Source organism: Podarcis tiliguerta (genome assembly GCF_965153285.1).
Source record: "Podarcis tiliguerta genome assembly, chromosome: 10".
NCBI lineage: Eukaryota > Metazoa > Chordata > Lepidosauria > Squamata > Lacertidae > Podarcis > Podarcis tiliguerta.
In genome coordinates, this window is record NC_139543.1 from 67,872,190 (window position 1) to 67,887,742 (window position 15,553).

General features: G+C 44.0%; 1 protein-coding gene across 1 annotated transcript in view; it reads left to right on the forward strand.

The window, feature by feature from the left end:
* EXOC4 (exocyst complex component 4) overlaps window positions 1-15,553 on the forward strand; it is a 353,124-nt gene that overhangs the window by 170,466 nt on the left and 167,105 nt on the right. The window contains exon 10 of the mRNA XM_083401900.1: window positions 4,188-4,284. Coding sequence (XP_083258026.1) covers window positions 4,188-4,284 — 97 coding nt within the window. The remainder of the gene's footprint in view (window positions 1-4,187; window positions 4,285-15,553) is intronic.

Here is a 15,553-nt window from a genome sequence, read left to right on the forward strand (position 1 = left end):
TGGGGAGCTGCTGGCAGAGTAGAAAAGGCTGGGCTAGATAGAATGCTTGTCTGATCCTTGCATTCCTTTCTACATTACCTGATTTAGGCTTGCCCTCTGATTGGAAGGAGGGAAGCACAGAGCACATTCACAAACCTATTAGAGTTCTTTGAGAGTGTCAGCCGGCAGCATATAGATAGAAGTGATCCAGTTGACATTGTGTATTTGGACTTCCAAAAAGCTTTTGACAAAGACTTCTGAGTAAGTCAAGGAAGAAGAAGAGAGGTTCTCTTGTGGCTCAGAAATAGGTTAAGTTGCAGGAAGCAAAGAATAGGAATAAATGGACAGTTCTCCAAATGGAGAGAGGTGGGAAATGGTGGAGTCCCTCAAGGATCTATATTAAGACCTGTGTTTTTTTTTAACTTTTTCATGAACAGTATAGAGCTAGAACTGAGCAAAGAGGTGGCCAGGTTTGTTGATGATAAACTTGTTCAGGGTTGTTAAAGACGAAGGGAGAATCTGAAGAGCTCCAAAAGGACTTCTTCAAGCTGAGTGAATGGGTGGTAAAATAGCAAACACAATGTAAACAAGTGTAATGTGTTGTATGTTGGGGCAAAAAATACTAATTTCACAGATATGCTCATGAGATGACAGACTAGGAATAAACTCTGTGAAGATGTTGACCCAGTGAGAAAGGCAAATTCCATGCTAGGGATCATGAGGAAGGGAATTAAAAATATAACTTCTGTAGCCTTATTGGAGTTCACCGATTGGGTCTGCGTTGCTCTGCGACAGGAGGAAGGAAGTCAAATGACACTGAGGTGGATTCAAAGAAAGAGTTTATTCTACTCTCCGGATAGCAGAAGGCACTTGTGTGATCAAGTCCGCAACAAGTCCAAAGAAATGACAAGTTTCATGCAATATACCGTGGTGCCCTGCAAGACGAATGCCTCGCAAGACGGAAAACCCGCTAGACGAAAGGGTTTTCCGTTTTGGAGGTGCTTCGCAAAACGAATTTCCAATGGGCTTGCTTCGCAAGACGAAAATGTCTTGCGAGTTCCTGCGGTTTTTTTTTCCTCCCTCCCCCCTTTTTCCCAAGCCGCTAAGCCGCTTAACAGCTGATCCGCTAAGCCGCTTATCAGCTGATCCGCTAAGCTGCTTATCAGCTGATCCGCTAAGCCGCTAAGCCGCTTATCAGCTGATCCGCTAAGCCCGCTAAGCCGCTAATAGCGCTAATCCGCTAAGCCGCTAATGGGCTTGCTTCGCAAGACGAAAAAAACCGCAAGACGAAGCGACTCGCGGAACGGATTCTTTTCGTCTTGCAAGGCACCACTGTATATATATCCTCCAGGCACTCTCTCCCTACTTCCAACCACGTCAGCCTATGTACGCAGGTTGACATCACATATGTTCTTGCTCTGGTATTCTTAACCATAAAAGGGTGTTCCTTCCTGTACTTCTAACCATAAAAGGATCTTCCTCTTCCTACTCTTATCTGGGAGGAAGAGGTCATCATCTCCGGGAACACGCTTTTGGCGTTTTCCCCAGACATCGGTCTTGCGCGTATTTTGTGGTCAGCACATAAGATAAAGTTCTGACGTGTTTTCTTTGTTCCCCTAGAGAGCCAAGGCCATCCCTTGCCGTGACTGATAAAGGAGAGAGCTTGTTTATGTTTTTGCTCAACAGCTCAAGTTTTACTCATTTAAAAGTGCTCTCTTTTGAAAGAACAAAGGGGGGGGGTTGAGTCAGTTTTAAACTTACTACACAGAAACCCATTCCTTCATTTCCAATAATCATAATGCTGTTATAAAAATCTATGGTGTGACTGCATTTGGAATACTGTGTACAGTTCTGGTTGCCTTACCTCAAAAAGCATATCATGGAGATGGAAAAAGTTTAGAAAAGGGCAACCCAAATGATCAAGGAGATAGAGTGACTCCACTTTGAAGAAAGGTTACAGTGTTTGGGGCTTTTTGGTTTGGAGAAAAGGCAAGCAAGAGGTGACATGATAGGAGTTTGTAAAATGATGAATGAGGTGGAGAAAGTGCATAGAGAAAAGTTTTTATTTCTCTCTCATACCACTAGAACTCATGAAGTTGATCCAGGAGACTCTTCTTAGATTCTTATGCAAAATGTTAGTAGGAAACCCCATTGAGAGTGGGCAGTTTTGCTGTGTGTCTCTGCTTTGGGCTCTGTTGGATCATTGTTACATACAACAGACCTTGGTAGCAGTGAATTCTTTCTCCCCATGGAGACGCCTGTACAAAATAACACTGTTATTTCAGGGTCCATTATGAAAATATTCAGCTGCATTGCTGATGGACCCCATCTCTTCACTCCTATAGTTACCCTTCAGTTTATGATAAATTTTGCTTCACATCCATTCTGCACTCCCCCCCAAAAAAGAGAAACCTTTTGGTTTATCACCAGGCAAATTAAATCAACATCCTGGCACGCTTCCTTGATACAGCAGCTGGAAAATATTTAAAGCTTTTCTGCTTGCTATAAAAAGTAGCCATAACCCATTTTGAACCATAAAGATACGAAAAATAAAAGAACCGTTAGTAAGAATGCGAGATTTCTGGGAATGGTGAGGAGGTCACAAAAGCTGCTGTTCCTGGAATTCATAAAAGCAAAAACAGCATTCTGTGAAGGTAAAGGTTGTTTTTCATATAGGACTTCATAGTAGCAGTTGCAGACTTATTGGCATAGCAGAGATACCATCATTTTCAAAATGGCTGAGAAGTAATGTGGCTGAAAAAGGTCCACCGATATATACATGGAGAGATTTGGCTCAATATTTTTTTTTTTAAAAAAGGTAGCATGTAGCATCCTCCTTGGTTCTAGGGTTGGGCATTTGGGTAGGGCAGGTAGCTTATCACAAAGCCAATGCAGTCATAATCAAGCTGCATTTTCTCGCCTTGGTTCCAAAGCCCTCGCATGGCAGGTTTAGTTGTTGAGGAGTCCCTGGCACAGCCAAACAAAGGTTTATTTAAGTACCGTATATACTGATTAGGTACAAAGACCTGCTGTTTTTGTTTCCAGGCCTTGGAACTTAAAATGTAGTTAACATGACCTTTCCCTTCTAAGTTAAACTGGTGAGTTAAAATTCTATGCATAGGAGGCAGAAGACTGTAGACAAACAACAAAGGAGGGCTCTTGTCCATGTCCCGCTTGTGGGATTTTCAGGGGCATCCAGAAGTGGAAGCCTGGTAAATCTGAAGAAAACTGTGCAATATTGTTTTGTAATAGTGTGGTTTGGCTTACAGTTTCTGTTGGAAGAAGTTTGGTCCTGTCTGTAAATTTCAGTAGTAGACTGGTGACAAAGTAGAATGTTGAATAATTACCTTAGACTAGTAGCAATTGCAGCTTACGTGGGTGCGAAAGGGTTGTTCCCCTCTGTCGCTTTGGGCATCAGAAACTGGGAATTCTGGGTGGGGTGGGGTGGACATGGCATTAGGTAGGATGGATTTAAACCCCAATAAAAATGTCTCATTTGACGATTCCATGAGTTTTGCTCACAGTGTTGAACCTTGGGGTTGCTGTGTATTGCATAGGGGAAAGAAACACCTATCCTGGACTGTGACTGGTAGCATGCTTCTCATTTGTGCAGTCTTCTAAGTAACTCCATAGAAGTTACCAGCTTATCTGCCCATGCATAAAGGTAAAGGGACCCCTGACCATTAGGTCCAGTTGTGACCGACTCTGGGGTTGCGGCGCTCATCTCGCTTTATTGGCCGAGGGAGCCGGCATACAGCTTCCGGGTCATGTGGCCAGCATGACTAAGCCGCTTCTGGCAAACCAGAGCAGCACATGGAAATGCTGTTTACCTTCCCGCCGGAGCGGTACCTATTTATCTACTTGCACTTTGATGTGCTTTCGAACTGCTAGGTTGGCAGGAGCAGAGACCGAGCAATGGGAGCTCACCCCGTCATTGCGGGGATTCGAACCGGCGACCTTCTGATCGGCAAGTCTTAGTTTCTGTGGTTTAACCCACAGCGCCACCCACGTCCCATTTGCCCATGCATATCAGCATCCCAAAAAAGGGGGAGGGAGTAAGCTAGGGGAGATCCAGTTCTTAAAACACTGCAACATTCTGATCCTACTCAGACTGGCATTTATTCACAGCAAAAGTCAACTAATTTTGATGAGCATGATGGCATTTCCTGAAAACAAACTTTTCTGTGTTTTTTGTGTTTCTTTTTAAGGAGGTCCTGATGACAACTTGATAGAAGGCGGTGGGACAAAGTTTGTCTGCAAGCCAGGAGCCCGAAATATCACAGTCATCTTTCACCCGCTTCTGAGGTAACCCTATCCTACTGCTTTGTGTAGCATATGTCTGTAATGTAATAATGGAAAAAATATACATTTATTTATTAGGCTGTGTTCAGACATTCGGTTTGTTATAGCAAAGCTTTGGGCTGTTCCCAATGGTGCAGTGAAACCGTATTGTTTCGTATTGTGAATAGAATTCAGAATCTTGGGACCCTCTGTTTCCTCTGGAAAGGAAGAAAATGTCAAGCATCTACTTTATTACAGCTGTGACATTGGCTTGACAGTGTGGAGGAAGTCACTGCTGAAATCTCAGAAGCCAAGAGGGGTGTGCTGAATAGGATTTCTGATGGTCTGGGGGTTTCATCATGCTTCAGCTTCTTGCGCCTCTCCATAACTAGCAGAAGTAGACTTTATTGTGCAAACAATTCAGGCAAACTGGCAAAAAAATCCTGGGATATAAGCATAGGTTGACCAGTATTAATTATGGTTGATACCTGTGTGGGTAAAATGAACCAAGAGAATTTACCAAACAGAAAGGCTAGGGCAGGATGCACATAAATGCACCCCACTTCAGTTTTCTTAACTACATTAACTTGCATCGTGTGGAATCTGACATTTGTTCCTATTGAAATTCCTTTGTTAGTTTTGGCCCAGTTCTCCAATCTGTCCAGGTCATCTAGAATCCTGATTCTGTGTTCTGTGGCATTGGCTACCTCTCCCAGCTTGGTGTCATATACAAATTAGATGTGCATCTGCTCAATACCTCAGTATCCAAATTGTTCATAAAGATGTAGAACAACTACAGGCCAGAACAGAACCCTGCAACTACCCACTTGTCACTTTTTTCCAGGATGGTGAGAAACCATTAGTGAGCACTGTCTGGATTTGGTCAGTCAACCAGCTACAAATCCACCCCACAGTTATCTCATCCACCCCACAGTGATCTCATCCATCTCCACAAGAATATCATGGGGAGTCAAAAGCCTTACTGAAATCAAGATACGCTATGTCCACAGCATTCCCTTGATCCACCAAGTTTGTAACTCTTATCAAAAAAAGAAATGAGGTTTGTCTGGCATGGCAATCCATGCTGGGTCTTAGTAATCAGTGCATCCTTTCCTAAGTGCTCACAGCCCAACTGTTTAATTATCTGTTCTAGGACCTTTCCTGGTATCAATATTAAGCTGTAGTTACATGTTCTCACTCCACGTTTGAAGATAGAGACATTGTCAGCCTCCAGTCCACAGGGGCCTTACTTATTCTCCAGGAATTCTTATAGAGAGAGGCTCTGAAATTACATCCACAAGCTTCTTTAGTACCTTTGGATGTAGCTCATCAGGTCCTGGAGATTTGAATTTGTTTAAAGTGGCTAGGTGTTCCCTTACTTACTACCTCTTTCTTTCTTGGGCTTCAGCTCCCGTCTTGCATTGTTTATTATGTTATCACCAGGTTGGACACTGCTTTCCTTTTGGGTGAAGACAGAGGCAAGGCAGTTCTGTCACTGATTTTTGTGCCTGAAAGCGGAAGCCAGGATTGGTTACCAGATCCATGTTTTGAATAAATCTAATCTTTCAAACAGAACTTCAGATCAGTACCAGTACAATGCATAATGACAGAAGCAATGGAGACAAGCGATATAGGACAAAACTGGGAGGAAAGCACAAGAACAACGTCAGAAGGCAAAATTTGTTATTTACTGACCTGGGAAACAAACCTGCTGCTGCTTAGTAATTGATGATAAAAATAAAATTAATCATCATACTGGAAAGTGGAAGGAGGGAGATTAAACTTGAATGGTGCTCTAATAAGCTTCCCATTTCCACCTTACTTAGCTCAGGTATTTGCAGGTTCCAGCAGCCCTTGATGAGTTTTCCTGCTGAGAATTTCTAACGTATTTAAATAATTGACACACTGCTTCCAGAGGCAGAGGGGCCTTCATTTGCAGTCTTGTAAAGTTGAAACCTGTTTATCAAGAAATCAGCTTACCTTGCAGCGGCTGCAGCATTCGCTCGCTGCTTATTAATCATAACTGGCAGTGAATGATAAACAATTTGCTACAAGCCACAACTAAACTTTCCCCCACTCTTGATCAATAATAAATTACATTGTTTGCCGCCAAAGGGGGTCAAGCAGACAAAGAAACCCGGAAAGAAAGCTATTGAGTTTTTAAGAAGCCGAGAGAGAGAGAGAGTGCATTTGCTGCAAAGTTCCCAGGAAAGTTGCACAACGATATGAAGATAGAAGCAAGAATGGGTCAATGCAAAAAGGATGATGCATCATAACCATATAAAGTCTTTGCCATAAATCTAACACTCATCATGTACTCTATATCGATGTAGATAAAATGTTCTTAAACAATAAAAAATACATGAGCTCACATATATAAGCCATGTGCATGAATGAAATGGGAAATCTTCCCAAAGAGCCAACTCATGGATTGCAGTTTCAGGATTTCCTGTGGCAAAGCAATGACCACTGAGAGCATGTTAGGTTTGTAGTGCAGACATGTCATCTGGGCAGAGGTTGGTACAGCAGACCCTTGATAGGGCTGGATAGCAAATGATTGACCAGGGCTATGAAGTGAATGGGCATCAGCAAGAGGGTACAGCTTGCAATTAGGTGGAACAGGGCAAGGACATATGCAAGCAAGATAATGAAGCGTTTGAATGGCAGGGTGGATAGTACCACAGTCAGCTGCAGTAGCAGCAGCATCTGGAACAGTTGCAAGTGCTGAAGCAGCTGAAACTTATGAGAAATTGAAAGGCTTGGAGTCATACGGTGGTGCTATTGGATAGCCTCAGTTGGTGCCTGTTGCTTCCTCACCTGGACATTTCTAGGGGAAATGATAACCTTAAATGGTTGGTGGGCCAGCATGGCAAGGGTTTGAGACTCATCACTTGAAAGGCTTGACCCAGCACTTTCAGATGCAACCAACACACTCTCCTCTTCGGAGATCCCTAGGAAGTTCCTTCCTTAGAGATGATATTGGATGCAGCAGCTCGCCTGTGATCTGGACTCCCCAGTTGAGAGTCACTGTCAAATGGGTTCAGGGGCTGGGCTATGAGAGTCTGAGTCTTCTGAAAGAACTTGAAGGAGGGCAGGGTGATGACCTGAACAACAGAGCAGAGGAAATGGTGCTTATGGGAATAATTAGAGAAGAGCGCACTGCTGTTGCAATCACATCCTTCTTGTGGTCGGTCAGTGTGAGAACAGGATCCTGGACTAGACTTTGGCCTTTGGCCTGATTCAGCAGCGCTGCTCCTATGCTGAATCAGGGTTCAGCAAACTTTTTCAGCAGGGGGCTGGTCCACTGTCCCTCAGACCTTGTGGGGTGCCGGACTATATTGGAGGGGGGGAATTAACAAATTCCTATGCCCCACAAATAACCCAGAGATGCATTTTAAATAAAAGGAGACATTCTACTCATGTAAAAACATGCTGATTCCTGGACCGTCCGCGGGCCGGATTTAGAAGGCTGTTGGACCAGCTCCGCCTCCTGGGCCTTAGTATGCCTACCCATGCTCTTATTGTTTGAAACAGTACTTTCTTTTTATCTGCTCTGAAGCTAGTAGCAGAGACAGCAGGGGATCTCCAAGGTCGTGGGCAGAGGACTTTCATATCACCTGCTACCTGATACTTTTTGAATTGGAGATGCTGTGGACCTTGTGCATGCAAAGTGTGCAGCACTCTGCCATTCAGTGATGGTCCGCTTTATGCATAATTTTAAGAACCACCAAAATGTTCACATACATTGCATTATCTTACTTCCGCTTACAGCAAGCACTAGGATGAGCCAGGACTGGGTGTGTGGTGAGGTTGAGCCTCTCTGAAGCCATTGAGTAGGTTCGTGGCTGAAAAAAAGAATGTCCCAGGGACAGAGTTGCTACACCCAAGTGGTCCTGTTGTAAAAATAAATAAAAAATCGTTGCATGAATTAGAAAGTGCAGGGCACCATGCTTGGCCCTCCTCCTTCTCCCACCCCTCAGTGCTTTTAAAGCAAGGGAAGCGTTGATTTGCAAACCTACGTGCCTTGTTAAAAACAACAACGAAGCAACACCAGTTGACAAGCAATCTGTTTAGATTCCTTGTGTTTGTGAAGTACTTGCAGCTAATGACTCTGATGTCAATAAACTCTTGCTGGCTTAGAGCGCATTTCATAAAATCATCAGCCACCGCGTTGTGACAGGAAAGACGACTGTTAGGGAAACGCTTTCTCCAAAGTGACCGCTTCACCGCGGCGTGTAGTTCTGGCTGTTCATCTTTAGCGTTTCTGTCAGCTTGTCATGGGCGATCAGATATTATCTTCATTGCTGACATTCAACAAGCGTGTAAGGCATAATGAAAACTTCCTCTCTCTTCTCCCACCCCCACCCCCCTTTCGCCTCCTCCCCGCCCCAGCCTCTGTCAAACACAGATGACACATTTTGAATAGCAATTTTCATGACACACTTTGGTTTCATTACCAGCTTGATGGGTAGGCAGTGGAAATAATGTGTGTCATAAAAACGGTTAGGGCAAGATTTACGACGGAAAGATCTCTTCTCATTGTACAATACGCTTGTCACACGGGGAGGAAAAAAGATGGCATTTGCTACATCTTAACCTACTTTTTTCCCCTTGCCAAGTAGCACATCAATAACTGCGGGGGAGAGGAGAAATGGATTTACAACAGGAGCCCTCCTACTCAGGCTAGCCTTGTAGTGGAGGCTGATAGAGAGGAACAGGCTTAGAGTACAATGGCGTCTTCAGTGCAGTATCCATCAAGGCAAGAAACCTGGCTTCTTTCTGTGACTGACACACCTACAGCTACTGGGCTGCAATGACCAAGTGTTGCATCGTTAGGAAAGGCTGAGATGGATGCTCAAGACTGTTCTACAGAGGGCTGAAGGGATCCTTGTCTTGTGGCTAAGAATGTAGATTCGGGTGGTGACAAATTTCAGCAGGGAAATCACTATGTTTCCTGCCTCCTTCCTCTGGTGTGGCATTTTTTTCTGAAGGAACAAACAGGGCTATTTATCTCCTGCAACCAAGCTTTCCCCCTTTCAATAATTGGAGTGTTTGTGAACTTTCTGTTGTTACATCACAGTAATTCAGCCAATGACTAGGGGGGCTAGCAGACAGACACAAGCCATGATTTCTATGTGTGCGATTTTCAGATTGTGTACAGGTAGTTCACAAACATTCTTGATACTGCTGATTTTAATTGTATTTTCATTGCTTCTAATATTACGTCTACTGTATTTTATTACAGCTAGAATTCTGTGGGATGCAAATGGTAATGCAACATAAGAATTATATTACATGTATTATATTGCACTATATGTAATGCAACATATAAAAATACAACATAAGAAATAAAAGAAGCAATCACACAGCATCTGGCACAGTGCATTACAGTTGCTGGAACAGGCAGAAAAGCTATTAAGTGGTCCACACAAAACCATCAGCAGTTTTCAGGTGGTCTGTTGGGGGGAAAGGGGGTGGGAACCACTGCCTTAGACCATTTTCTGGACCCATCCTTGAAAGTACATCCATCCAAGATTGCAAGGAATTACCCCCGCAGGGCGACAATAATGGTACAATGCTGGAAATCCAGAACTGGGGAGCCAATAAAGGGGACCTGTTAAGAACTAGCATCTAAAGAAAACATGACCAGCAGCATAGGTCTCTGATGGATTTGAAACTAAGATTCATCTACTCCATTATTGTTGTTTTTCAGCAGTGGCCAGCCAGATACTTAACAAAGAGATACTTTAGTGTAACATAGACTGCAATCGCAATCCTACATATTAGGCAGTTTGTCTCATTAAAATCACTGGGAACAACTTCTGAGTAATCCTGCATGTTAAGGATATATCAGCCTTGCTATGGCCAATGCTCCTCATCTTCATGCTACCCTGCAGGTGCCAATCCTTAGCCTACTAGTTCTTGGGTATAGGTGCTTGAGCAAAGGTTCCCAAACCTTTCCCCCATAGACCACTTGAAAATTGCTGAGAGTCTCAGCAGACCGCTTCTGCCAGTTGTAGCAATTGTAATGTGCTGTCCTATATGCTGTATGGTTATTAATGGTATTTTTACAAACATATTGTGGACCACTTGCATGGAGCCCGCAGACCACACAGAACACAGTTTAGGAAGCCCTGTGCTAGAGAATAAGGTCAACACAAGCACTCCCATCTGTAAATATATGAATGAACACAAAGCATTGATGCTGTATCTCTCAACCTTTTATTGGGAACAGCAAGCCAGAAATGGGGAGTGGAGGGATGTGTTGGCTCTGAAGTAGACAGCCTAATTTCCAGCAGGACAAGTGCAATGCACAAAGGCCCAGATTAATTACCAGCGCTTAATGGGGCTCACTTGCATGTAATAAATGAATAGCAGATATTATTTTCTAACGGGCAAGTGGTTCTTTGAAAGGAGTTGATTCCTGGGAATAGATTTTTACAAAGTTATGAAAAGCTAATTAGACATCCAGCCTGATGAGGAATACACACACATGATGTTTCCTTGATTAGATATTGTGGGAGGTGCTGAAGTATGAAAATTAGCACTCTGAAAGAAGTTTGGTCACCGTCTCTGTCATCCATTGAAAGCCAACATCTGCTCAGATGCTAGTATTCTAGGAAGAGGGTGGTGTTGCTCTATGGTTGCACATTTCCCATTGGTGGGAAGGAAATGAGGTTGACCAAAACCTGTGAGCTGCTGAGTGGGCTAAGGAATCTCAGCCCGGCCACCAAGCTGGGTGTAGCGTTTGTTCGCCACCGATGAGTTTTCCTTTTGTTGGTTTCAGCTGCCGTTTGAAAGGCACTTGGCTCTTCAGGGTAATAATAATTTTACATATGCTTTATGGAGTATGTTTATTACCAGACAATTGGATAACAGATGTCTGCCGTCTCAAGGCTGGTGGAGGGAAGGCAGCGAAGGAGCTGTAAACAGGAGGGAGAGGGGTGGAGATCATAGCGTTTCAGACTGTGCAAATGCTGTTAGTCCTAATCCTTTGAATGCTGGGTGCCAAGGCTGCTAGGATATCTCAGTATCAGCCACACTTCATTAATATCAGGCAGCAATTAAAAACGGTTGCAGGGAAAGGAGTGAAGGGGCTTATTGGCCTGAGAGCAGTAGTTCTATCCAAATCACTTTGTTTGTATGTCACAAAAGGGTGGAGAAGTTAAATGAGCCTGACACCCCAGTTTTCCTCTGTCTTGGAGGAGACAGCATCTGTCAGGCAACAGACTGCTTGGATGGAAAGCTGACGCTGGTACATCCATCACCGACTCTTGGATCTCTGACTCTGATGTAGGGAGGGAAGGCTAAATAACCACCAATATCTTCTCTTGGATAAACTCAGTGAGTGGCAGGAAGCTGCCATCTTCAGGGGTGCTAGCCTGCTGGAAAGCTCCATTTTGTAATGACCCAGAACTGCTTTTAGGCAATCAGATTCACAATATTTTACATTTGGGGGAACCTGAGTCCTCCAAATGTAAAATGACAGCTTCTATTTCACATATCTTGCCCTTATTTCTTTATTAAATGTTGATGATTTTTTTGTTTTGTTTTTGTTTGAGAGATCAGAGCAACCTCTGTTGCATCATAGTGATGTAATAGCAAAGGAAGAACGTATTTGTGGGGCCACATGCCAGAGATTCTGCTCTGATTCAGAACACACCGGGCATTAATTTTAATTTTTTTCAGACAGTGAACCATTTGTAATAACTGTGACTTTTTTCAGTATTCTGTTGTTCTGTGGGGAGGTTTTTTTTTTTTTTTGTCATATGCTGTAAATGTGGGGCTTGCTGCCGTTGGCTTAGTTGTGCTGTTGTCACAGAGGGTCAGTACCCTGAAGAGCTTGGGTGATGAGTGCTCAGAGGGATTTTGAGACTTTAGAACTGGATTTTGAAAGTCAATGAGAAACTTCTATTAAACCTTCTAAGTATTGCTTGTGTGTCATGAGATTTCGGGTACGTGTGGATTGGTTGAATTCATTCGGAGACTTCAGGACAGGGCTGGTTAACACTTTTCCACCCAGGGGCCATATTTACCCATTGTAGACACTCTGGGGCATGCACTCCAGCAGGGGATCTAGCCACCTCCCACTTTCTGTCTCTCATTGCAGGAATGTTCTGGTTCTCTGTAGAAGATCAGGGGAAGGTACCAAGTGTTCAAACAGGTGCCTCCGGATTGGACACACAAAAGGTTCATGATCACTAGTGCAAAACAAAGCAAAAGGTCTCATGATGACATAAACTGTGCATTCAAAAGGGGTTGTATCTAATTTATTGCTAAGCTAAAGTCGCATAGGGACGCGGGTGGCGCTGTGGGTTAAACCACAGAGCCTAGGACTTGCCAATCAGAAGGTCGGTGGTTCGAATACCCGCGACAGGGTGAGCTCCCGTTGCTCGGTCCCTGCTCCTGCCAACCTAGCAGTTCAAAAGCACATCAAAGTGCAAGTATATAAATGGGTACCACTCTGGTGGGAAGGTAAACGGCATTTTTGTGTGCTGCTCTGGTTCGCCAGAAGCGGCTTAGTCATGCTGGCCACATGACCTGGAAGCTGTACGCCGGCTCCCTTGGCCAATAAAGCGAGATGAGTGCCACAACCCCAGAGTCGGCCACGACTGGACCTAATGGTCAGGGGTCCCTTTACCTTTACCATTAAAGTAGCATAGTGTTATACATGCTCTGCTAGCAAAATATTTTGTGCCTGCAGAAAGCTGTTGCACAAGATAACAGAGAGGCATGTTATTGGTGGATTTGTTGCACAGTAAATTGTGCAATGAGTTTCTGTTAGCACAACAGTTGCACAACGTTAAAACTAGCTTGAGAGCCCTTGTACTAGTAGACAGAACGTTGCAAAGAGCCCATGTTTAGTGCTTCCATCTGACGCCCAACTGCAGCCCCGCATGAAACTTCAGACAGTCTATGGGAGGGAGCAACAGATGTTAGAACTGGATCATCTATCCTTTTGTTTTCTCTTTCTTCTGGGTCTCCAAAATTCTGTGCTGTATATAACCAAATTATAAAGGACAATTTAAACAACAAAACAACTGTGAAAAAACCTGACATTGTTAAGAAACAGCTCATTGTACAATCAGTGTATGGCCTGCTTCATGTGCCACATGTACCACAAGCTATGGTTTAATGTGATGTGCAAACCAGGCCACTGTGTTCATTTGTGTGCCATTGTTAATGCTTTATGAGAGCTGACAATCGTGTTGCACATGCCTTATTAGAGGTGACAGCTTATGAAAATCCTTCAGGTGAGGCTGTTCATTTCCTCCGACAGCCAATAAAGCTCCCCCTCCTTCCGCTGACACACGAGCACCTGGAAGCAGCAGAAACAAAATCCCCTTTCCTGTGTGATGCATTTGTCTTGTTCCCATCTTGTCAGGGAAGGTGCTACATCTGATCAGTCAAGTTTGGATTTTGCAAAGATGTTTTGTCTGCTCTATAAATCAAGACAGCCTGTCATCGGTCCCCTCTCTCTCCAGCTCTCTCCCCAAACAAACTTGGTGCAGAACTAAACAATATACACATTTTGACACATCCGATAATACGAGTGCCTGACAGTCATATGTGGCATTCAAAGTCTTGCCTGGTAGCTCAGAAATGTAGAGTGTTCCGACATGGTGCACCAGCCACCAGAAAACAATTGAGGTTGCAGTGCGGGGCTAGTTTTTCTCTCTGAAGCATTTTGCAGAGAAGTCCCTGAGCTTAACCCTTTTGGAAGAAAAAAAAAGAATATAAAAACGATTTCTTTCTGGTAGGAAATCTGATGTTCCTCAAGCTTACGCGCATGTCATCTATAAATCCTTCATGTTGAGAGAAAGTAACCCTATAGAAAAGACCTTATTTCAAACAGAAATATAAAATGGTTGGATTCCCCATTTAGAAAATCAGTGAGAGATCTTTCCAAGGAATCACCTCACCATCATCAACAGTAATCTTTTCCAGTAGGGTATACCCATCTGGGACCCAGGTGGCGCTGTGGGTAAAAGCCTCAGCGCCTAGGGCTTGCCGATTGAAAGGTTGGCGGTTCGAATCCCTGCGGCGGGGTGCGCTCCCGTCGTTCGGTCCCAACGCCAGTCAACCTAGCAGTTCGAAAGCACTCCCCGGTGCAAGTAGATAAATAGGGACCGCTTACTAGCGGGAAGGTAAACGGCGTTCCGTGTGCGGCTCTGGCTCACCAGATGCAGCTTGTCACGCTGGCCACGTGACCCGGAAGTGTCTCCGGACAGCGCTGGCTCCCGGCCTATGGAGTGAGATGAGTGCACAACCCTAGAGTCTGTCAAGACTGGCCCGTATGGGCAGGGGTACCTTTACCTTTATACCCATCATACAGATTATTGGCTGCTGTCTCATGCTGACAGCTTTTAGGAGCCACAGGTGAGAGCTGAGTGCAGGGTGAGGACCAAAGGTGGACAGACTACCCCAGAAAGAGCATAGTGTGTCCCACACCAGAGGTACCAGTCCCCTATAACACCCTGCACATATATTGGTCAGATATTTCCAGATCTTGCATAATGAAAAATCAAGAATTGTTTCATAGGCTTACAAATGGAGCACTGCAAAAATAATAATTGTTAAATGCTTGATTTTGATGTGAAAGTTGACATTCCACAATGGTGAAGCATTTATCAAAAGACCAACCACCGTTAGCAAAAGAAGTTTTATTCACCCTGAACAATGTTCTTAGAACTCGGATTATACTAATTTGGATGCATAGGTATCTTTTTGGCACTACAAGTCCCATAGTGGTCCAGATTTCCCAGCATCATGTTCTATTATCACAGTGATGTTCTGTGAGAAGGTACCGTATTTTTCGCTCTATAAGACGCACCAGACCATAAGACGCAGCTAGTTTTTGGAGGAGGAAAACAAGAAAAAAAAATTCTGAATCTCAGAAGCCAGAACAGCAAGAGGGATCGCTGCGCAGCAAAAGCAGCGATCCCTCTTGCTGTTCTGGCTTCTGGGATAGCTGCGCAGCCTGCATTCGCTCCATAAGACGCACACACATTTCCCCTTCCTTTTTAGGAGGGAAAAAGTGAGTCTTATAGAGCAAAAAATACAGTACTTTATTTAAAGTGTGCATAGGTATTGCCCTTTTAAAGCTTGGGATTTGTTGAATCTGTGTAAATTTCTCTTACAGACGTCCTCACCAAAGGGACTTCACTTCTGATACCGCTTTCTATTTTCTCTCAGTCATTTACCTGGCTTTGCTCTTTTCCTGCAGGTAGTCCCCACCCCTTATTTTTGCTTCTATTGGGAGGCAGGATTCTAATTTAGAACAAACATTTTA